Below are 22,500 nucleotides of genomic sequence, written 5' to 3'. Positions count from 1 at the left end.
CTCTCTCTCTCTCTAATTAATTATCTTTAATCAACAAAGAGAGAGAGAGAGAGAGAGAGAGAGACACACAGAGAGAGCTATCTTTAATGTACCAGAGCTCTCTCTCTCTCTCTGATATTTTTTTTTCAAAGCTGAGAGAGAGAGAGAGAGAGAGAGAGACAGAGACAGAGACAGAGAGAGAGCTATCTTTAATGTAGTTCTCTCTCTCTCTATCTCTGATAATTTTTTTCAAAGCTGAGAGAGAGAGAGAGAGAGAGCTATCTTTAATGTAGTCTCTCTCTCTCTCTCTCTGATAATTTTTTTTTCAAAGCTGAGAGAGAGAGAGAGAGAGAGAGAGCTATCTTTAATGTACCACAGCTCTCTCTCTCTCTCTCTCTCTCTGATATTTTTTTTCAAAGCTGAGAGAGAGAGAGAGAGAGAGAGAGAGAGAGAGAGAGAGAGAGCTATCTTTAATGTACAGTTTTCTCTCTCTCTCTCTCTCTCTCTCTGATAATTTTTTTTTCAAAGCTGAGAGAGAGAGAGAGAGAGAGAGAGAGAGAGAGAGAGAGAGAGAGAGAGAGAGCTGTGGTACATTAAAGATAGCTCTCTCTCTCTTCCTTGATTAAAGATAATGAATTAGGAGAGAGAGAGAGAGAGAGAGAGAGAGAGAGAGAGAGAGAGAGAGAGAGACACACACACACACACAATCAAATCATATTAATTTTTTTTTTATATAAACAAACAATAAATTTCCCTTTAATCCTTCCACAACAACAACAACAACAACTACAACAACAACAACAACAACTACAACAATTACAGCAATGGCCGACCAGGAACAACCACAACAACCACAACTACCACAACTACCACAATCTGACGCCTCTGAGGACATCGTATTAATGAAATCAGAAGAACTGCCTCCTGGGACACCAACTGTACAAGGTGAGAGGAAATGTTGGTTGAATGGTGGTAGGGGAGGGAATTGTGGTTGCTGGAGGTAAAATTGTGGTTGGTGGAGGTAAAATTGTGGTTGATGGAGGTAAAATGTTGGTTTTAGGAGAGAAAATGTTGGTTTTTGGAGGTAAAATGTTGGTTTTTGGAGGTAAAATGTTGGTTTTAGGAGAGGAAATGTTGGTTTTTGGACAGGAAATTGTGGTAGAAGAGAGAAAATTGTGGTTGCTGGAGAGAAAATGTTGGTTGAGTGGTGGTAGGGGAGGGAATTGTGGTTGGTGGAGGTAAAATGTTGGTTTTTGGAGAGAAAATGTTGGTTTTAGGAGAGAAAATGTTGGTTTTTGGAGTAAAATGTTGGTTTTAGGAGAGAAAATGTTGGTTTTTGGAGGTAAAATTGTGGTTGCTGGAGGAAATGTTGGTTGAATGGTGGTAGGGGAGGAAATTGTGGTAGGGGGGAGGAAATGTTGGTTTTTGGAGAGAAAATTGTGGTTGGTGGAGGTAAAATTGTGGTTGGTGGAGATAGAATGTTGGTTGGTGGAGGAAATGTTGGTTGAATGCTGGTAGGGGAGGAAATTGTGGTTGCTGGAGAGGAAATTGTGGTAGCTGGAGGAAATGTTGGTTGAATGCTGGTAGGAGAGGAAATTGTGGTTGGTGGAGGTAAAATGTTGGTTTTTGGAGGTAAAATTGTGGTTGCTGGAGAGAAAATGTTGGTTGAATGGTGGTAGGAGAGGAAATTGTGGTTGCTGGAGGTAAAATGTTGGTTTTTTTAGAGGAAATTGTGGTTGGTGGAGACAAAATTGTGGTTGCTAGAGATAGAATGTTGATAGCTGGAGGAAATGTTGGTTGAGTGGTGGTAGGGGAGGGAATTGTGGTTGGTGGAGGTAAAATTGTGGTTGCTAGAGATAGAATGTTGATAGCTGGAGGAAATGTTGGTTGAGTGGTGGTAGGGGAGGGAATTGTGGTTGGTGGAGGTAAAATTGTGGTTGGTGGAGGTAAAATGTTGGTTTTTGGAGGTAAAATGTTGGTTTTTGGAGAGAAAATGTTGGTTTTAGGAGAGGAAATGTTGGTTGGTGGAGGAAATGTTGGTTGAGTGGTGGTAGGAGAGGAAATTGTGGTTGCTGGAGGTAAAATGTTGGTTTTTGGAGAGAAAATTGTGGTTGCTAGAGGTAAAATGTTGGTTTTTGGAGGTAAAATGTTGGTTTTAGGAGAGGAAATGTTGGTTTTTGGAGGTAAAATTGTGGTTGCTGGAGGAAATGTTGGTTGAATGGTGGTAGGAGAGGAAATTGTGGTTGCTGGAGGTAAAATGTTGGTTTTTGGAGTAAAATGTTGGTTTTTGGAGAGAAAATTGTGGTTGCTAGAGGTAAAATTGTGGTTGCTGGAGATAAAATGTTGGTTTTTGGAGAGGAAATGTTGGTTGAATGGTGGTAGGGGAGGGAATTGTGGTTGCTGGAGGTAAAATTGTGGTTGCTGGAGGTAAAATGTTGGTTTTTGGAGAGAAAATTGTGGTAGGGAAGAGAAAATTGTGGTTGCTGAAGACAAAATTGTGGTAGGGAAGACAAAATAGTGGCCAGACAGCTAAAATGTTAGTTGAATATTGGTAGCTGGAAAAAATATTAGTCAAATGTTGATAGAATGTTTATGAAGTGATTTAATGAGTTTTTATGAGTTTGTTTAGCATTTATAGAAAACCACCACCACTACTACTACTACTACTACTACTACTACTACTACTACTACTACTACTACTATTTCCAGGATATGACTTCAACACTGGAATTGACTATCACAAACTATTCCAGTCCTTTCTGTATTCTGGATTCCAAGCCACGAATTTCGGAAGAGCTGTGAAGGAGATTGAGAAGATGGTAAGGAGGAGGAGGAGGAGGAGGAGGAGGAGGAGGAGGAGGAAGAAGAGGAGGAGGAGGAGGAGGAGGTTCTTCATATGTGAGGTCCTTTAGTCCCATTTCCTTCATATGTGAGGTCCTTTAGTCCCATTTCCTTCATATGTGAGGTCCTTTAGTCCCATTTCCTTCAGTCCTTCATATGTGAGGTCCTTTAGTCCCATTTCCTTCAGTCCTTCATATGAGAGGTCCTTTAGTCCCATTTCCTTCATATGTGAGGTCCTTTAGTCCCATTTCCTTCATATGAGAGGTCCTTTAGTCCCATTTCCTTCAGTCCTTCATATGTGAGGTCCTTTAGTCCCATTTCCTTCATATGTGAGGTCCTTTAGTCCCATTTCCTTCAGTCCTTCATGTGAGAGGTCCTTTAGTCCCATTTCCTTCATATGTGAGGTCCTTTAGTCCCATTTCCTTCATATGTGAGGTCCTTTAGTCCCATTTCCTTCAGTCCTTCATGTGAGAGGTCCTTTAGTCCCATTTCCTTCAGTCCTTCATATGTGAGGTCCTTTAGTCCCATTTCCTTCATATGAGAGGTCCTTTAGTCCCATTTCCTTCAGTCCTTCATATGTGAGGTCCTTTAGTCCCATTTCCTTCATATGTGAGGTCCTTTAGTCCCATTTCCTTCAGTCCTTCATGTGAGAGGTCCTTTAGTCCCATTTCCTTCATATGTGAGGTCCTTTAGTCCCATTTCCTTCATATGTGAGGTCCTTTAGTCCCATTTCCTTCAGTCCTTCATGTGAGAGGTCCTTTAGTCCCATTTCCTTCATATGTGAGGTCCTTTAGTCCCATTTCCTTCATATGTGAGGTCCTTTAGTCCCATTTCCTTCATATGTGAGGTCCTTTGCAATTTCCTTCAGTCCTTTTTGGAGATAGGACGCCACACGACTCCTGCATGTTCCTGCATGGGGTGTATCCTACAAGTCCTAATATATTCTCAGGATTTGTCTGTGCGTGGAATTAAATAGCAGTGTTTTATTTGTGGAAATTGTATTAAATGCTCCAAAATGTCTGTCTGTGTGTGTGTGTGTGTGTGTGTGTGTGTGTGTGTGTGTCTGTGTTGATATGTATTTAATTGTATTTCTTCTTCTTCTTCTTCTTCTTCTTCTTCTTCTTCTTCTTCTCCTTCTCCTCCTCCTCCTCTGTTTCCTCTCCTCCTCCTCCTCCTCCTCCTCCTCCTCCTCTTCCTCCTCTGTTTCCTCTCCTCCTCTGTTTCTTCCTCCTCCTCCTCCTCTTTCTTCTTCTTCTTCTCCTTCTTCTCCTCCTCCTCCTCCTCCTCCTCCTCCTCCTCCTCCTCCTCCTCCTCCTCCTCCTCCTCCTCCTCCTCCTCCTCCTCCTCCTCCTCCTCCTCCTCCTCCTCCTCCCCCCCCCCCACAGATTGCTTGCAGAGAGAGACATTTGAAGATATGGAGGATTTGAAGATCTCGGAATCTATTGCAGTTAGGAACAACTGCACCATTTTCCTAGGCTATACCTCAAATATGGCTTCATGTGGAGTGCGTGAGACCATCAGGTGCGTTTGGGTGCGTTTGGGGTGCGTTTGGGTGTGTTTGGGTGCCTTTGGGGTGTGTTTTGAGGGGTTTTTAGGGTGTTTTTGTGGGGTTTGGGATGTTTTTGGTGTGTTTTGGGTGTTTTGGGGTGTTTTTGTGTGTTTTGTGTATTTGAGGTGTTTTGAGTGTTTTGAGTGTTTGAGTGTTTTGGGATGTTTTTGGTGTGTTTTTGAGTGTTTTGAGTGTTTTGGTGTGTTTTGGGATGTTTTTGGTGTGTTTTTGAGTGTTTTGAGTGTTTTGGTGTGTTTTTGGTGTGTTTTGGGTGTTCTTGGTGTGTTTTGAGTGTTTTGGAGTGTTATGGGGTGTTTTGAGGTGTTTTTGGTGTGTTTGGGTGTGTTTGGGTGTGTTTTGAGGTGTTTTGGTGTATTTTGGTGTTTTGGTGTATTTTGGTGTGTTTTGAGGTGTTTTAGGCCATTTGAATACTTGTGAGTGTGTGTGTGTGCCTGTAAGTGTCTGTAAGTGTCTGTAAGTGTGTGTGAGAGTGCGTCTAACAACATTTTAACAGTTTTGAGTGCATTAACCCCTAAAAATTCACAGCTATTTCACCATTTTGCAGGTTCTTGGTGCAGCATGGACTGGTGGACTGTCTGGTGACCACAGCGGGGGGTGTTGAAGAAGACCTTATCAAATGCCTAGCCCCGACATACCTGGGGGACTTCCACCTGAAGGGATCCGAGCTGAGGGTGAAAGGGATTAATAGGATTGGAAACCTTTTAGTGCCAAACAACAATTATTGCAAATTTGAAGACTGGATCATGCCAATATTAGACACACTGTTGGCCGAGCAGAAGGAGGAGGTGTGTGTCTGTGTGTGTGTGTGTGTGTGTGTGTGTGTGTGTGTGTGTGTGTGTGTGTGTGTGAGGGTAATGAAATAATGAGAGAGAGATTGTGAGAGAGAGAGAGAGAGAGAGAGAGAGAGAGAGAGAGAGAGAGAGAGAGAGAGAGAGAGAGAGAGACATTACAAATAAAACTCTTTAAAACAACAACTACTACTACTACTACTACTACTACTACTACTACTACTACTACTACTACTACTACTACTACTACAACTACAACAACTACTACTACTACTACTACTACTACTACACTACACACACACACACACACACCACACCTAACCTAAACAACTACTACTACTACTACTACTACTACTACTACTACTACTACTACTACTACTACTACTACTACTACTACTACTACTACTACTACTACTACTAACCTTTTTTTGCACCTTAGGGCAAGAACTGGACTCCCTCAAAGGTCATTGCGAGGCTCGGCAAGGAGATCAATGACCCGACCTCCATTGCGTACTGGGCGGCCATTAATAAGATCCCAATATTCAGTCCGGCCTTGACTGACGGAAGCTTAGGAGATATGATTTACTTCCATGGTATAAGAAATCCGGGACTTGTTTTGGACATCGCCGAGGGTAATGTTTTTTCCCATATCTCCGTTTGGGGTTTGTCTCCGGGGTTGTGCTTCCTCTCAGTTCTTCCTCCATGTTTCCTCCACCTCTCCTCCAATTTTGACTATCCTGTGACTCTTGCTTGATAGTTAAAATAGTCTTAATGTTTGACTATCTGAAATCATAATCAGATATTTTTCCCTCCGTAAGTTTGTAATCTTTCCTCCATATCTCCCTCCACAAGTTACCTCCACATTCCTCCTCCCACACAGACCTTCCTCAATGTTTCCTCCACCTCTCCTCCAATTTTGACTATCCTACCTCCCTTCCTTCATAGTTAAAATAGTCTTTTAAGATAGTCTAAATCAAAACAGATATTTTCCCTCCAAGTCTGTAATCTTTCCTCCATATCTCCCTCCACAAGTTACCTCCACTTTCCTCCACCTACACAGACCTTTCCTCCATGTTTCCTCCACCTCTCCTCCAATTTTGACTATCCTACCTCCTTCCTTGATAGTTAAAATAGTAGTTTTTGATAGTCTAAATCAAAACCAGATATTTTTCTCCTCCAAGTTTGTAATCTTTCCTCCATATCTCCCTCCACAAGTTACCTCCACTCTCCTCCTACACAGACCTTCCTCCATGTTTCCTCCACCTTCCTCCAATTTTGACTATCCTACCTCCTTCCTTGATAGTTAAAATAGTAGTTTAAGATAGTCTAAATCAAAACCACATATTTTTCCCTCCGTAAGTCTGTAATCTTTCCTCCATATCTCCCTCCACAAGTTACCTCCACTGCATGTCCCTCCTCACAGACCTTCCTCCATGTTTCCTCCACCTCTCCTCCAATTTTGACTATCCTACCTCCTTCCTTGATAGTTAAAATAGTCTTAATGTTTGATAGTCTCAAATCAAAACCAGATATTTTTCCCTCCATAAGTTTGTAATCTTTCCTCCATATCTCCCTCCACAAGTTACCTCCACGCATCTCCTTCCTCACAGACCTTCCTCCATGTTTCCTCCACCTCTCCTCCAATTTTGACTATCCTGTGACTCTTGCTTGATAGTTAAAATAGTCTTAATGTTTGACTATCTGAAATCAAAACCAGACATTTTTCCCTCCATAAGTCTGTAATCTTTCCTCCATATCTCCCTCCACAAGTTACCTCCACGAATCTCCTTCCTCACAGACCTTCCTCCATGTTTCCTCCACCTCTCCTCCAATTTTGACTATCCTGTGACACTTGCTTCATAGTCAAAATAGTCTTAAAATAGTTGTTACATTTCAGATCTGAGACTGATCAACCAGCTGGCCAAGAAATCACTCAACACTGGTATGATTATTGTTGGAGGCGGACTTGTCAAACACCATATATGCAACTCAAACCTAATGGTGAGTGCGTTTGGGTGTTTGAGTGCATTTGAGTGTGTTTGGGTGTGTTTGTGGGTGTTTTGGGTGTGTTTTGAGTGTGTTTGGGTGTGTTTTGGGGAGTTTGAGTGTATTTTGGGTGTGTTTTAAGTGTTTGGGTGTGTTTTGGGTGTGTTTGTGGGTGTTTTGGGTGTATTTTGAGTGTGTTTTGGGTGTTTTGAGTGTGTTTCCATGTTAATTTGAGTGTGTTTATGAAGAGAAAAAATGTGTGTGTGTGTGTGTGTGTGTGTGTGTGTGTGTGTGTGTTCTAATATATTACCTTGTATATATGTTCTCTCTCTCTCTCTCTCTCTCTCTCTCAGTTTTAAGATCGAAAAAATGAAAAAAGAGAGAGAGAGAGAGAGAGAGAAAACTATCTCTCTCTCTCAGTTTTAAGATCGAAAAATGCAAAAAAGAAAGAGAGAGAGAAAAGAAAGCTATCTCTCTCTCTCTCTCACACTCTCTCTCTCTCTCTCATTCACTCTCACTCTCTCTCTCTCTCTCAGCGCAATGGAGCAAATTTCTCCGTCTTCCTAAACACAGCATCTGAATTTGACGGAAGTGACAGCGGGGCTCGGCCAGACGAGGCTGTGTCCTGGGGCAAGATAAGATTGGATGCTAACCCTGTCAAGGTGTGTTTGGGGGTGTTTGTGGGGGGTTTAAGTGTGTTTGTGGGGTGTTTTGGGGTGTTTGTGGGGGTTTAAGTGTGTTTTTGGTGTGTTTTGGTGTTTTAGGGGTGTTTTGGTATTTTAGGGGTGTTTTTGGGGTGTTTTGGTGTGTTTGTGGGGGATTATGGTGTGTTTTGGGGTGTTTTGAGGTGTTTGTGTGTTATAAGTGTTTTTGGGTGTTTTGAGGTGTTTGTGGGGTTTAAGTGTGTTTGTGGGGTGTTTGTGTGTTTAAGTGTGTTTCTGGGGTGTTTGAGGTGTTTTAGGGTGTTTGTGGGGTGTATAAATGTGTTTTGAGGTGTTTGTGGGGTGTTTAAGTGTGTTTTCTGGTGTTTTGGTGTTTTGGTGTGTTTGGTGTGTTTGTGGGGATTGTGGTGTGTTTTGGGGTGTTTATGAGTGTTTGTGGGGGTTTAAGTGTGGTTTGGGGTGTTTGGTGTGTTTTTGTGTTTTAGTGTGTTTGAAGGGTATAGTGTGTTTGAGTGTGTTTTGAGGTGTTTGAAGGGCTATAAGTGTGTTTTGGGGGATTGTGGTGTGTTTAGGAGTGTTTGTGGGTGTTTTGTGGGTGTTTATGGGGATATAAGTGTGTTTTGGGGTATTTTTATGTGTTTTAGAGTGTTTTGGTGTGTTTTGTGTGTTTACAGGGGTGTTTTTGGGGTGTTTTTGAGGTGTTTATGGGGAATAAGTGTGTTTTGGGGTGTTTTGGGGTGTTTTGGGTGTTTTGAGGTGTTTATGAGGTGTTTGTAGAATAAGTGTGTTTTGGGTGTTTTTGGTGTGTTTAGGGTGTTGTGGGGTGTTTTTGAGGTGTTTGCAGGGGAATAAGTGTGTTTTGGGGTGTTTTAGGATGTTTTTGGTGTGTTTAGGGTGTTGTGGGGTGTTTTTTGGGTGTTGTGGAGTGTTTTGTGTGTTTTGGGATGTTTTTGGCTATGTAGGTGTGTTTCTACTACTACTACTACTACTACTACTACTATTCCAGATTTATGCAGAGGCCTCGTTAGTGTTCCCTCTGCTTGTTGGCGAGACATTTGCCACCACCACCACCACCACCACCACAACAAGAGGAGGAAGAAAAATAGTAGTAGTAGTAGTAGTAGTAGTAGTAGTAGTAGTATGTTCTCTACTATTACTATTGTTGTTATAGATAGTTAAGATTTAAATTGCTTTGTGTGTGTGTGTGTGTTTGAGTGTGTTTGAGTGTTTTGAGTGTGTTTGAGTGTTTTGAGTGTGTTTGAGTGTGTTTTGAGTGTGTTTTGAGTGTGTTTGGGGTGTTCAGCGGTATTTTGAGTGTGTTTGAGTGTGTTTTGAGTGTGTTTGAGGTGTTCAGGGGTATTTTGAGTGTGTTTTGAGTGCGTTTGAGGTGTTCAGCGGTATTTTGAGTGTTTTGAGTGCGTCTGAGGTGTTGAGGGATATTTTGAGTGTGTTTGGGTGTGTTTTGAGTGCATTTGAGTGTGTTTTAGATGTTTTGAGTGTGTTTCCATGTTTGAGTGTGCTTATGAAGAAAGAAAAATTGTGTGTGTGTGTGTGTGTGTGTGTTAAAACTGTGATTTAAATACAATAAGTTCTGCGTTCCTATGTGTGTGTGTGTGTGTGTGTGTGTGTGTGTGTGTGTGTGTGTGTGTGTGTGTGTGTGTGTGTGTATAATCTTTATTTTCAGAACTTTCTACCGTAAACAAACTTCTAAAACAACTTTTCTACATTAAGAAACACCCATTAACACCCTAAAACACACCAAAACACCTCTAAACACATTAAAACACCCCAAATCACCTCAGAAACACTCCTAAACACCCCAAAAACACCTCTAAAATCCCAAAACACCCCTAAAACACTTCAAAACACACCAAAACACCTCAAAACACCCGCTAAACACCTCAAAACACCCATAAAACACCTCTAAATACATCAAACACCCAAAACACTCAAAACACACCAAAACACATCAAAACACCCAAAACACCAGAAACACCATTAACACCCCAAAAACATCTCTAAACACATCAAAACACCCCAAAACACCTCAAAATACACCAAAAACACCCCTAAAACCCCAAAAAAACACAAAACACCTTTAAAACCCCCAAAATACCTCTAAACACCACAAAAACACTCCAAAACACCACAAAACACCCCTCTCTCTCTTTTTGTGTTATAAAATATTTCAATTTGCTCATTAAACATTGCCATTCCCTCAATACTGGTGTTACTATCCTGCCAGTAGTAGTAGTAGTAGTAGTAGTAGTAGTAGTAGTAGTAGCAGTAGTAGTAGTAGTAGTAGTAGGTTAAGTAAAATTTGAAATAAATCAATATTGTTTATATTTACAAATAAATATATATATGTACAGACACACAGACAGACAGACACTCTCTCTCTCTCTCTCTCTCTCTCTCTCTCAGTGCAAAGAATTCATTAAATTTCAGTTATATTAAAATTTTGGCACAATTAAAGATAGTATTCTCTCTCTCTCTCTCTTTCTCTTTTCTCTACAATAATGGCAATATCAGAAAGAGAGAGAGAGAGAGAGAGAGAGAGAGAGCACTAATATTTTGATAGCAACACTTCCTGGCAACTCAAAACGTGTCCTCGCAACACAAACAAGCTTCAATTTACATGCAACACAACTTTCTCGCAACACAAACTCGCTTACGTCACTCTAGACTTGAAAATTAACTCCAAGTATTATCTGCAACTCAAATTCTTACTCGCAACACTCGGAAAACAATATTATGGTCTCAACTTTCAATACAACTTACTCGCAACACAAAACTCATTTCTGTAACACTAATCTTTAAAGTAATTCGCAATACATTCTTGCAACTCAAAATTCTTACTCGCAACACTCGAAAAACAACAATATGGTTTTAATTTACATGCAAAACAACTTTCTCGCAACACAAACTCCCTTACGTAACACAAAACCTTTAAAAAATTGATTATTATTTTGTAATACACATCTCGCAACTCAAATTCTTACTCGCAACACTCGAAAAACAACAATATGGTCGGAATTTACATACAAAACAACTTTCTCGCAACACAAACTCCCTTACGTAACACAAAACCTTTAAAAAATTGAATATTATTTTGTAATACACATCTCGCAACTCAAATTCTTACTCGCAACACTCGAAAACAACAATATGGTCGGAATTTACATACAAAACAACTTTCTCGCAACACAAAACCTTAAAAAAATGAGTATTATTTGCAATACACATCTCGCAACTCAAATTCTTACTCGCAACACTCGAAAAACAACAATATGGTCGAAATTTACATACAAAACAACTCTCGCAACACAAATTCACTTATGTAACACTACCCTTCAATAAACTTTCATCTAATTCGCAATACACGTCTCGCAACTCAAATTCTCACTCGCAACACTTGAGAAAAACATTATAGTTTCAAATTTACATACAAAACTTTCTCGCAACACAAAATCTCCATGTAACACTTAAATATATATAAAAAAAACTATATTTCAAACCTGCAACTCAAATATTCTTGCACGCAACACTCAAAAATCTGCCGGAACATAAAATCTTCACTGTAACACTTCAAAATATGTAAAAAAAAGAAATATATTTAATCCAGCAACACAAATTCTTACACGCAACACTCGAAAAACATAAGTCTCAAATTTACATACAAAAAGTTCCTCGCAACACAAACTCGCAACACTAAACCTTAATATTATTTGCAATACACACTTCGCAACTTAAATCGTAACACGCAACACTTAAAAGACATCAATATTGTCTTAATTTACATACAAGACTTTCTCGCAACACAAACTCGTAACACTTAACTTGAAAAAAACTTAATATAATTCCTGCAACTCAAATTCTCACACGCAACACTCGAAAAAAAAAATTAGTCAAATTTTATACAAAACTTTCTCGCAACACAAAAAATTCAATATAAAACACAATAAATACAGCAACACTTCTGGCAACACTAGATATAGAACACAAGCTTACATTAACCACGCAACACACTCTGGAACACTTTCTCCATGTAACACTTGTAAGAATTAAGAAAAAACGATATATTGCCGCAACACAAGCTTATGCAACACTAAAGAGGAAAGTATTCGCGATTTTTAGCAACACAACGCACAACACTTTGAAAAATACTGAAAAAAATGAATTCCTGCAACACACGCCCTTACGCAACACTCGAGAATGTGAGTGTTGCGTCCGAAGCACACAAAAAATGCAAGGTTTTCAAGTGACACGCAACACTAGCGAAACACAAGGAAACACTATTATTATGAGAAATTTTGTGTTTTTTTTTTCTCTCTCTCTCTCTTTCTCTCTCTCTCACACACACACACTCTCTCTCTCTCTCTCTCTCTCTCTCTAATTTTCGTTGTCTTAATAATTCTCTCTAAAAATTTGCTATTATTATTATTATTATTATTATTATTATTTACGTTTTCTATTAGCTTGCATAGAAAACGGAGCTGTGATAAGGGTGGACTACACTAAAACACCCTTCTCCCCCCCCCCCACCATGGACAGCTAATTTCCATAAGGACTAATATTATTGGATGGCTGAGTGAGTTCATTAACCTTATACACACACACACACACACACTCTCTCTCTCTCTCTCTCTCTCTCTCTCTCTCTCCTTCTCTTTGCTACATTCTAAAGGGTCTAGTTGAAGTGACGTGTTTTTAAGGGTTTAGTTGAAGTGACGTGGGTTTTTAAGGGTCTAGTTGAAGTGACGCGTGTTTTAAGGGTGTTTTTAAGGGTTTAGTTGAAGTGACGCGGGTTTTTAAGGGTTTAGTTGAAGTGACGCGTGTTTTTAAGGGTTTAGTTGAAGTGACGCGCGTTTTTAAGGTTGTTTTTAAGGGTTTAGTTGAAGTGACGCGGGTTTTTAAGGGTTTAGTTGAAGTGACGCGTGTTTTAAGGGTGTTTTTAAGGGTTTAGTTGAAGTGAAGCGTGTTTTTAAGGGTTTAGTTGAAGTGACGTGTTTTAAGGGTGTTTTTAAGGGTTTAGTTGAAGTGACGCGTGTTTTTAAGGGTTTAGTTGAAGTGACACGTGTTTTTAAGGGTTTAGTTGAAGTGACGCGTGTTTTTAAGGGTTTAGTTGAAGTGACGCGTGTTTTTAAGGGTTTAGTTGAAGTGACGCGTGTTTTTAAGGTTGTTTTTAAGGGTTTAGTTGAAGTGACGCGTGTTTTTAAGGGTTTAGTTGAAGTGACGCGTGTTTTTAAGGTTGTTTTAAGGGTTTAGTTGAAGTGACGCGTGTTTTTAAGGGTTTTAAGGGTTTAGTTGAAGTGACGCGTGTTTTTAAGGGTTTAGTTGAAGTGACGCGTGTTTTTAAGGGTTTAGTTGAAGTGACGCGTGTTTTTAAGGGTTTAGTTGAAGTGACGTGTTTTAAGGGTTTAGTTGAAGTGACACGTGTTTTTAAGGGTGTTTATAAGGGTTTAGTTGAAGTGACGCGTGTTTTTAAGGGTGTTTTTAAGGTTCTAGAGGCAGAATGACATGATTTCTGCACTATTAACTGGAGAAACACTCTTGACAACCCCCCCAGTCATCTCTGTGGCCTATTTCTACCCACTCACACGCACACACACACACACACACGCACGCAATATCACCCAGCGCACACAAAACCGCCCAAATTGACTTAAAAACCCTCAAAACTACACCAAAATAGCCCAAACTACACCAAAATAGCCCAAACTACACAAAATAGCCCAACATTGAAAAAACTCAGAAAACTAGCCCAAAATTATCAAAACACCCCCAAAAAAACCGCCCAATGAATTAAATTACTACACAAAATAGCCCAACTGTAATAAACACCCCCAAAACCCGCCCAAAATGACAAAAAATAGCCCAAAATGCCAGTACGCCCTCCAAAACATGCAGAAAATAGCCCAAATTACTAAAAATTACGAAAAAATAAGCTCAACATTCCAAAATATAATAAAAACCGCCCAAATTCTCCAAAATATACACCAAAACCCGTAAATCCACTTAAAATCCGCCCAAACTAGCCCAGCACTCCAAATCTACCCCAAAAACCCGCCCAATGCCCCGTAAATCCGCCCAAACTGCCCCAAAACTCCAATTTACCCCTAAAAATAGCCCAAACACCCCAAAAAAACACCCAAATGTCTCAAAAAACCGCCCAAATCAACAAAACACAACAAAATAGCCCAAAACTCCAAACTACCCTTAAAAAACCGCCCAAATCAACAAAATACCCCAAAAATAGCCCAACAGTCCCCAAACACCCGCAAAAAACCGCCCAAATGTCTCGTGAACCCGCCCAATGGTGTGTGGGACGCAATACAGTGTTACCAGGTTAAGCTGTGATGCGGGAGAGAGTGTTGATCAAGACATAGCGGGAAAAATACATGTAGAGGCGCCTGAACCATATGTACTGGGAGGTGTGGGCGCGCATGGCTCTCTGTGGGGAGGAGGAGGAGGAGGAGGAGGAGGAGGAGGAGGAGGAGGAGGAGAAGAAGAAGAAGAAGAAGAAGAAGAAGAAGAAGAAGAGGAGGAGGAGGAGGAGGAGGAGGAGGAGGAGGAGGAGGAGGAGGAGGAGGAGGAGGAAGAAGAAGAAGAAGAAGAAGAAGAAGAAGAAGAAGAAGAAGAAGAAGAAGAAGAAGAAGAAGAAGAAGAAGAAGAAGAAGAAGAAGAAGAAGAAGAAGAAGAGGAGGAGGAGGAGGAGGAGGAGGAGGAGGAGGAGGAGGAGGAGGAGGAGAAGGAGAAGGAAGAGGAGGAGGAGGAGGAGAAGGAGGAGGAGGAGGAGAAGAAGAAGAAGAAGAAGAAGAAGAAGAAGAAGAAGAAGAAGAAGAAGAAGAAGAAGAAGAAGAAGAGGAGAGGAGGAGGAGGAGGAGGAGGAGGAGGAGGAGGAGGAGGAGGAGGGAAGAGAAATATTTTAGGCACGTATTAACAATAATAATAATAATAATAATAATAATAATAATAATAATAATAATAATAATAAAAATAAAAATTAAAATCAATCATTTTTTCATGTTCATAATTCAAAACAGTGAAAATGCTACAAAATTATTTCAAAACACACTAAAACGCACTCAAATGTCCATAAAACACACCAAACACACTCAAATCATTGTTACTCACCCCAAACACACCCAAATACACCTAAAACACCCCAAAAACACTCAAAACACACTCACGCACTCAAAATACCCCAAACACCACTAAAACACACCCAAAAACACTCAAACCACACCCAAGCGCACTCAAAATACTCCAAACACCACCAAAACACACCCAAACACACTCATAACACTCAAAACACTACCACCCCAAAACACACAAAACAAAACACCTCAAAACACTCAAAAACCCCACACTCAAAACACCCACACCAAAACATCCCAAAACACTCAAAACTCACCAAAACCCACTCAAAACCCCCACTACCCAAACACCACAACACAAACACACACAAAACACTCCAAAACACAAAAAAACACACCAAAACCTCACAAAAACACTCAAAACACAAAACCCCACAAAACACCAAAACACACAAAACACACAAAACACACAAAACCCCACAAAACACTCCAAAACACACCACACACACACACACACACACACACACACCTGCAGTATGGCATGGTTCTTCCTGTCGACAGTGAAGGCGCAGGAGGAGAGAGAGTAGCTCAAGGGAACGTCAAGAAGAGAGGAATATTTACGAACCAACCCAACTGTGTCCAGGGAATAGGCCTCACATCCTGGGGAGAGAGAGAGAGAGAGAGAGAGAGAGAGAGAGAGAGAGAGAGAGAGAGAGATTTTTAGCATTATTTAATTTCTATTTCATATATGTACGTACATACATACATGCACACACATACACACACACACACACACACACACACACTCTCACTCTCTCTCAATACAACTACACACACACACACACACACACTCTCTCTCTCTCTCTCTCTCTCTCTCAATACAACTAGACACACACACACATACTCTCTCTCTCTCTCTCTCTCTCTCTCAATACAACTAGTTAAACACACACACACACACTCTCTCTCTCTCTCTCTCTCTCTCTCTCTCAATACAACTAGACACACACACACACACACACCTCTCTCTCTCTCTCTCTCTCAATACAACTAGGTAAACACACACATACACACTCTCTCTCTCTCTCTCTCTCTCTCTCTCTCAATACAACTAGTTAAACACACACACACACACACACATACTTTCTCTCTCTCTCTCTCTCTCTCTCTCTCTCTCTCTCTCTCTCTCTCTCTCTCTCTCAATACAACTAGTTAAACACACACACACATACTTTCTCTCTCACTCTCTCTCTCTCTCTCTCTCTCTCTCTCTCAATACAACTAGACACACACATACACACACTCTCTCTCTCTCTCTCTCTCTCTCTCTCTCTCTGAAGAAGACCAACACACTTACTTGAGGGCAGCGATTCTCTCTCGACAAGATGCTGAAGGGCGAAGAACAATGCTGAGTGGTTCGAGTGGCCGCTGACCCCCCCCATGTCGAAGGTCACCACCTACACACACACACACACACACACGGAGAGAACATATATCAATTTAACCTCTTCAGTAGCGTGACGTGTTTCCCTATTCCTTGTGGTGACTATTTGACTATTTGGTGACTTTCCACAGCTTCACCAACTCATGTGGGGGTTAAAATAGTGAAGACTGTGGCCATTAATCTTGTGCCCTCCATACACCCTTGCTAATGTCAATAAAATGGTCTAATGGTACACAAAACTCAAGGTAAAAATGTGTCCCAGTACTGAAGGGGTTAAAATAGTGAAGACCCATTAATCTTGTGCCTCCATACACCCTTGCTACAATAAAATGGTCTAATGGTGCACAAAACTCAAGGTAAAATGTGTCCCAGTACTGAAACAAAACTTATCAAAACACCATAAAACACCTCAAAACACAAAACACACCAAAAACACACTAAAAACACCCCAAAACACCTCAAAACACCCCAAAACACCTAAAACACCCAAAATCACCCCAAAACACCTAAAACACACCTAAAACACACCAAAACACCCCAAAACACCCCAAAACACCCCAAAACACCCAAAACACCCCAAAAACACCCAAAACACCCCAAAACACCCCAAAACACACAAAACACCCCAAAAACACCTCCAAACACCCCACAAACCCACCATATCGACATCCAGGGCATGCAGGTGGTGGTTGATGAGGTTGGCTGTGTGTGGGGTGGGCCACAGCACATCGGGGCTGTCTGGCAGGGCGTCACAGCGATATTGGATCACATTCTCTGCTGCCACACCCAACACCACACAGCTGGCTACTAGTTCTCTCGTTCTCACCGCACCTTGGCCATAGTAGTCACCTGGTGGGGGAAGAGGAGAGAGAGAGAGAGAGGAGAGAGAGAGGAGAGATTAAAATTTTTGTGGTGTTTCTCTATTCATATGAGGAAGGAATGCATCAGAACACATTAAAACACCATAAAACACCATGAAACACTGGAAAACACACTAAAAACATACCAAAACACCCCTAAACACACCAAAACACAAAAACACCCCAAAACTCACCAAAACACATCCCACAAACACACCAAACCCACAAAACACCCACCCAAAACACACACAAAACACCCAAAATTCACCAAAACACCACAAAACACACAAAACCCACAAAACACCAAAACACCCACAAAACACACAAAACACACAAAACACCACAAAACCCCCAAAACACACCAAAACACACCAAAACCCACAAAACACAAAACCCACAAAACACCCCTAAACACCCACAAAACCCACAAAACACACCAAAACACTCAAAACCCACAAAACACCACAAAACCCACAAAACACCCTAAACACCCACAAAACACACAAAACCCACAAAAACACTCAAAAACCCTCAACACACCCCAAAACACACCAAAAACACACCAAAAACACCCACAAAACACACCAAAACACCCACAAAACACCCACAAAACACACACACACACACACACACACACACACACACGTACCAGTTGACATACACAGGAGATACACCAGAGCTCCTTCCTGTCTTGTAAAGTGAAGGATTGTGGGTCCGAAGAACATTACTTCATCATCAGGGTGAGCTGTCACAACCATTACTCTTCGCCTACCCCCCCCACCGCCGCTGCTGCTGCTGCTGCCTCCTCCTCCTCCTCCTCCTCCTCCTCCTCCTCCTGGTCTCCCTTCCTCCTTTTCCTCCTCTTTGCTTCCTGGTTTGAGGAGGAGGAGGAGGAGGAGGAAGAGAAATTAATGGTTTTGAGTATTATTTAAACACACACACACACACACACACAAACATGCACACACACACACACACACACACACACACACACGGAAGGACAAGAGGACATGGGAAGATCAGGATGAGGCAGTGTGTGAAGGATATTGGTGCATGCACACACACACACACACACACACACACACACACACACACACACACACACACACACACACTTTCACCAGAAAACACACTCAAATCACACTCGTTCACCCCAAAACACACACACACACACACACACACACACACACACACAAACACACACACACACACTTTCACCCAAAACACACACACACACACACACACACACACACTTTCACCAAAAAACACACACAAATCACACTCGTTCACCCCAAAACACACACACACACACACACACAAACATGCGCACACACACACACACACACTTTCACCAAAAAACACACACAAATCACACTCGTTCACCCCAAAACACACACACACACACACACCATGGCGGCGACGGTGGTGGTGCTGGTGATGGTGGTGGTGGTGGTGGTGGGGAGGCGGGAGGAGCCAAGAGTGAGGAGAGACAGAGTGAGCCCAAGACCAGCACAGCACGCCACCACCACCACCGGGTCCAACATGGCCGCCCCTACCACACCCCGGACACCACTGGCCCTGGAGAGAGAGAGAGAGAGAGAGAGAGAGAGAGAGAGAGAGAGAGAGAGAGAGAGAGAGAGATTTTCATTAGCAATAAAATACATCAAATTAATACAAACTTAACTTAACCTAATCTGGTGTGTTTTGTGGTGTTTTTGGGGTATTTTGGGGTGTTTTTGATAAGTTTTGAGGTGTTCAGTACTGGGACACATTTTTACTACGAGTTTTGTGCACCATTAGACCATTTTATTGACCATCTTCACTATTCTAACCCCTTCAGTACTGGGACACATTTTTACTACGAGTTTTGTGCACCAGACCATTTTATTGGTTAATGGCCACAGTCTTCACTATTCTAACCCCTTCAGTACTGAGACACATTTTTACTACGAGTTTTGTGCACCATTAGACCATTTTATTGACATTAGCAAGGGTGTATGGAGGGCACAAGATTAATGGCCACAGTCTTCACTATTTTAACCCCTTCAGTACTGGGACACATTTTTACTACGAGTTTTGTGCACCATTAGACCATTTTATTGACATTAGCAAGGGTTAATGGCCACAGTCTTCACTATTTTAACCCCTTCAGTACTGGGACACATTTTTACTACGAGTTTTGTGCACCATTAGACCATTTTATTGACATTAGCAAGGGTGTATGGAGGGCACAAGATTAATGACCACAGTCTTCACTATTTTAACCTCCCACATGAGTTGGTGAAGCTGTGGAAAGTCACCAAATGGTCACCAGAAGGAATAGGGAAACACGTCATGCTACTGAAGGGGTTAAGAACACACAGGAGGAGGCAGTAAGCACCAAATAATCACCAAATAGTCACCAAAATGAATATGGAAACACGTCATGCTACTGAAGGGGTTAATGGCAAGATCACACCCACAGCCGTACACTTAACACACCTCCCACTTATTTTAACCCATTATTTCCCCATTCCCGCACCACCCACACTTGCAGCAACCCACACACAGGTAGACACACTAATAACCCACAAGCACACCCATTCTCACCCTTCCTCACCCTTAAATACCCTTAAAATCACCCAAAATATACAAGTCACTCCCTCCATCTTTCTACAACTAAATTATTGAAACCCCTTATTTTACACACCTGTATTTCTCCGTTTCGCTCCTGTTGTCGCTGTTCTCCTGTTTATATGTTCTGCTGTAATCCCTTCTGCTTCACTGCTGGGGATTTAAGGCACTGTAATCCCCGTGGTTTGCGTGTGAGAGGCAAAAATGTGAGAGGGTGTCGGTGTCTTGGCCCGACCTTCTTGTATGTTGCAGATGAGTGTTTTGGTCTGGCCAGCGCGCGAGGGTGGGAGGCGACGAGCTTAGAATATTTACTAATTTATTATTTATTCACTTATTTAACACATTTTCCTTTATTTTTATCCTACATGAATAATTATTCCTATTTTACATTGTGTTTTTATTCATTTCTATTTAGCTAGAAATGTTTGCAATTATTTTGATCAATGTAGATAAGATACAGCAGCTGTCCCACTATTAACACCCAGTAAACACCAAGATGCACGCAAACACACCCAAAACATCCCTCACACACACTCAAACTATTTAAAACACTCAAAATGCTCCCAAAACACACTCAAAACACCATGCAACACCTCAAAGTGCCGCAACACACGCAAACTCTATAAAAATAGCTTATATGCTCAAAACCACCCCGCACACACCCAAACCACTTAAAACACTCAAAATACCATGCAACAGCTCAGAACACACCCAAATACTCAAACACACCTCCACAACACTTAAAACACTCAACACTCAAACGCCCCCAAACACCTCACGCTCCCAAATACTCAAACACACCTCCACAACACTTAAAACACTCAAAACTAACCCCAAACACACTCAAAATGTCCCAAAACACTCAAAACACTTCAGAACGCCCCGAAACACACTCAAATACTCAAACACATCTCCACAACACTTAAAACACTCAAAACACCATGCAACACCTCAAAACGCCCCCAAACACACTCAAATACTCAAACACATCTCCACAACACTCAAAACTATCCCCAAACACACCCAAAACACCATGCAACACCTCAAAACGCCCCCAAACACACTCAAATATATCTCCACAACACTTAAAACACTCAAAACTAACCCCAAACACTCAAAACACTTCAGAACGCCTCCAAACACACTCAAATACTCAAACACAACTCTTAAAACACTCACTTCAAACACACTCAAAACTAACACACTCAAACTCACACATCAAACACACCTCAAAATGCAACACCTCAAACACACTCAAATACTCAAACACACCTCAAAATGCACACTCAAAACACTTCAAACGCCCAAACACTCAAATACTAACACACCACAACACACACTCAAAAACACACACTCAAAACACCATGCACCTCAAACACCTCCAAACACACACCAAATACTCAAACACACCTCCACAACACTTACACTCAAACTAACCCCAAACACACTCAAAACACTCAACAAAACACTCCAAACACACCCAAATACTCAAACACTCAAACTTAAAACACCATGCAACACCTCAAAAAGCCCCCAAACACTCAAAACACCTCAGAATGCCCCAAACACACTCAAATACTCAAACACATCTCCACAACACTTAAAACACTCAAAACTAACCCCAAACACACTCAAAACACCATGCAACACCTCAAAACACCCCCAAACGCACTCACACCATGCAAGGAGTACGTAAAATTATTATTATTTTTATTTTGACCAAGAAAATAAAAATACATAATTAATTTAAGCTTATTTATTTCAAGAAGAGAGAGAGAGAGAGAGAGAGAGAGAGAGAGAGAGAGAGAGAGAGAGAGAGAGAGAGAGAGAGAGAGAGAGAGAGAGAGAGAGTCAGTCCTAAGAATACATATAACTTTATAACTTCAATTATTTCTCCTCCTCCTCCTCCTCCTCTTCTTCTTCCTCCTCCTCCTCCTCCTCACTTCCTCCTTTCCCCTCCCCTGCCCCCTTCCTGGCCCCCCTCACCCCCTTCTGGGCCCCCCTAACCAAGCTGCCAAACTGTCCCTCAAACTTGGCCTTCTTTCTGTAAGTGGAAAGAAAACGGGATTAGGTTAAGAATGTTGCTGCTACTACTACTACTACTACTACTACTACTACTACTACTACTACTACTACATTAATTTAAAACACTCTCTCTCTCTCTCTCTCTCTCTCTCTCACCTTCTATTAAGCTGTTCCTTGGCCAGCCTGACGTACGCAAAGGGGGCCACAGCTCCCCCCTTAAGGGCCACGTCCCCCCCGGCCTTCTTTGACCTAAATTCTGCCCCAGGGTCACGTTTTGCTCTCTTCTTGACCTCCTGGGGGGGGTAGAAAGGTCACAAAAGGTCAGGGTTAGGTCAAAATGGGGTGCAGTGGAAGTTATTGGTGTTTTACAAGGGTGTGGTGGAAGTTATTGGTGTTTTTGTGGTTGTAGTGGAAGTTATTGGTGTTTTTCAAGGGTGTACAGGAAGTTATTGGTGTTTTTCAAGGGTGTAGTGGAAGTTATTGGTGTTTTTCAAGGGTGTAGTGGAAGTTATTGGTGTTTTTCAAGGGTGTAGTGGAAGTTATTGGTGTTTTCAAGGGTGTAGTGGAAGTTATTGGTGTTTTCAAGGGTGTAGTGGAAGTTATTGGTGTTTTCAAGGGTGTAGTGGAAGTTA

The 22,500-nt window shown here is 41.5% G+C and overlaps 3 protein-coding genes across 3 annotated transcripts in view; 1 reads left to right on the top strand and 2 right to left on the bottom strand.

Annotated features, from left to right (window-relative positions):
* LOC123503446 (probable deoxyhypusine synthase) overlaps window positions 1-8,894 on the top strand; it is a gene marked incomplete at its 3' end in the record, with an annotated part of 9,174 nt that extends 280 nt beyond the window's left edge. Inside the window, 8 exon segments of the mRNA XM_045253213.1 lie at window positions 802-924; window positions 4,206-4,341; window positions 4,935-5,175; window positions 5,618-5,810; window positions 7,076-7,179; window positions 7,701-7,826; window positions 8,833-8,886; window positions 8,889-8,894. Of these exon segments, the coding sequence (XP_045109148.1) occupies window positions 802-924; window positions 4,206-4,341; window positions 4,935-5,175; window positions 5,618-5,810; window positions 7,076-7,179; window positions 7,701-7,826; window positions 8,833-8,886; window positions 8,889-8,894 (983 nt within the window).
* Window positions 8,895-13,311: 4,417 nt separating this feature from the next.
* Window positions 13,312-18,099, bottom strand: LOC123503456 (N-acetylglucosaminyl-phosphatidylinositol de-N-acetylase-like; the record flags this gene model as incomplete). The annotated part of the gene is made up of 5 exons (XM_045253225.1): window positions 13,312-14,280; window positions 15,456-15,586; window positions 16,284-16,383; window positions 17,029-17,219; window positions 17,880-18,099. Coding segments are annotated over 5 exons (747 nt in total), but the record flags the coding sequence as incomplete, so codon positions are not given.
* A 3,514-nt stretch (window positions 18,100-21,613) lies between these two features.
* LOC123503435 (RRP12-like protein) overlaps window positions 21,614-22,500 on the bottom strand; it is a 14,710-nt gene continuing 13,823 nt past the window's right edge. The window contains 2 exon segments of the mRNA XM_045253202.1: window positions 21,614-21,887; window positions 22,025-22,161. Coding sequence (XP_045109137.1) covers window positions 21,731-21,887; window positions 22,025-22,161 — 294 coding nt within the window. The 3' untranslated portion in view covers window positions 21,614-21,730.

Source organism: Portunus trituberculatus, chromosome 2, assembly GCF_017591435.1.
Source record: "Portunus trituberculatus isolate SZX2019 chromosome 2, ASM1759143v1, whole genome shotgun sequence".
Taxonomy (NCBI): domain Eukaryota; kingdom Metazoa; phylum Arthropoda; class Malacostraca; order Decapoda; family Portunidae; genus Portunus; species Portunus trituberculatus.
This window is presented reverse-complemented; position numbering and strand designations above follow the sequence as displayed.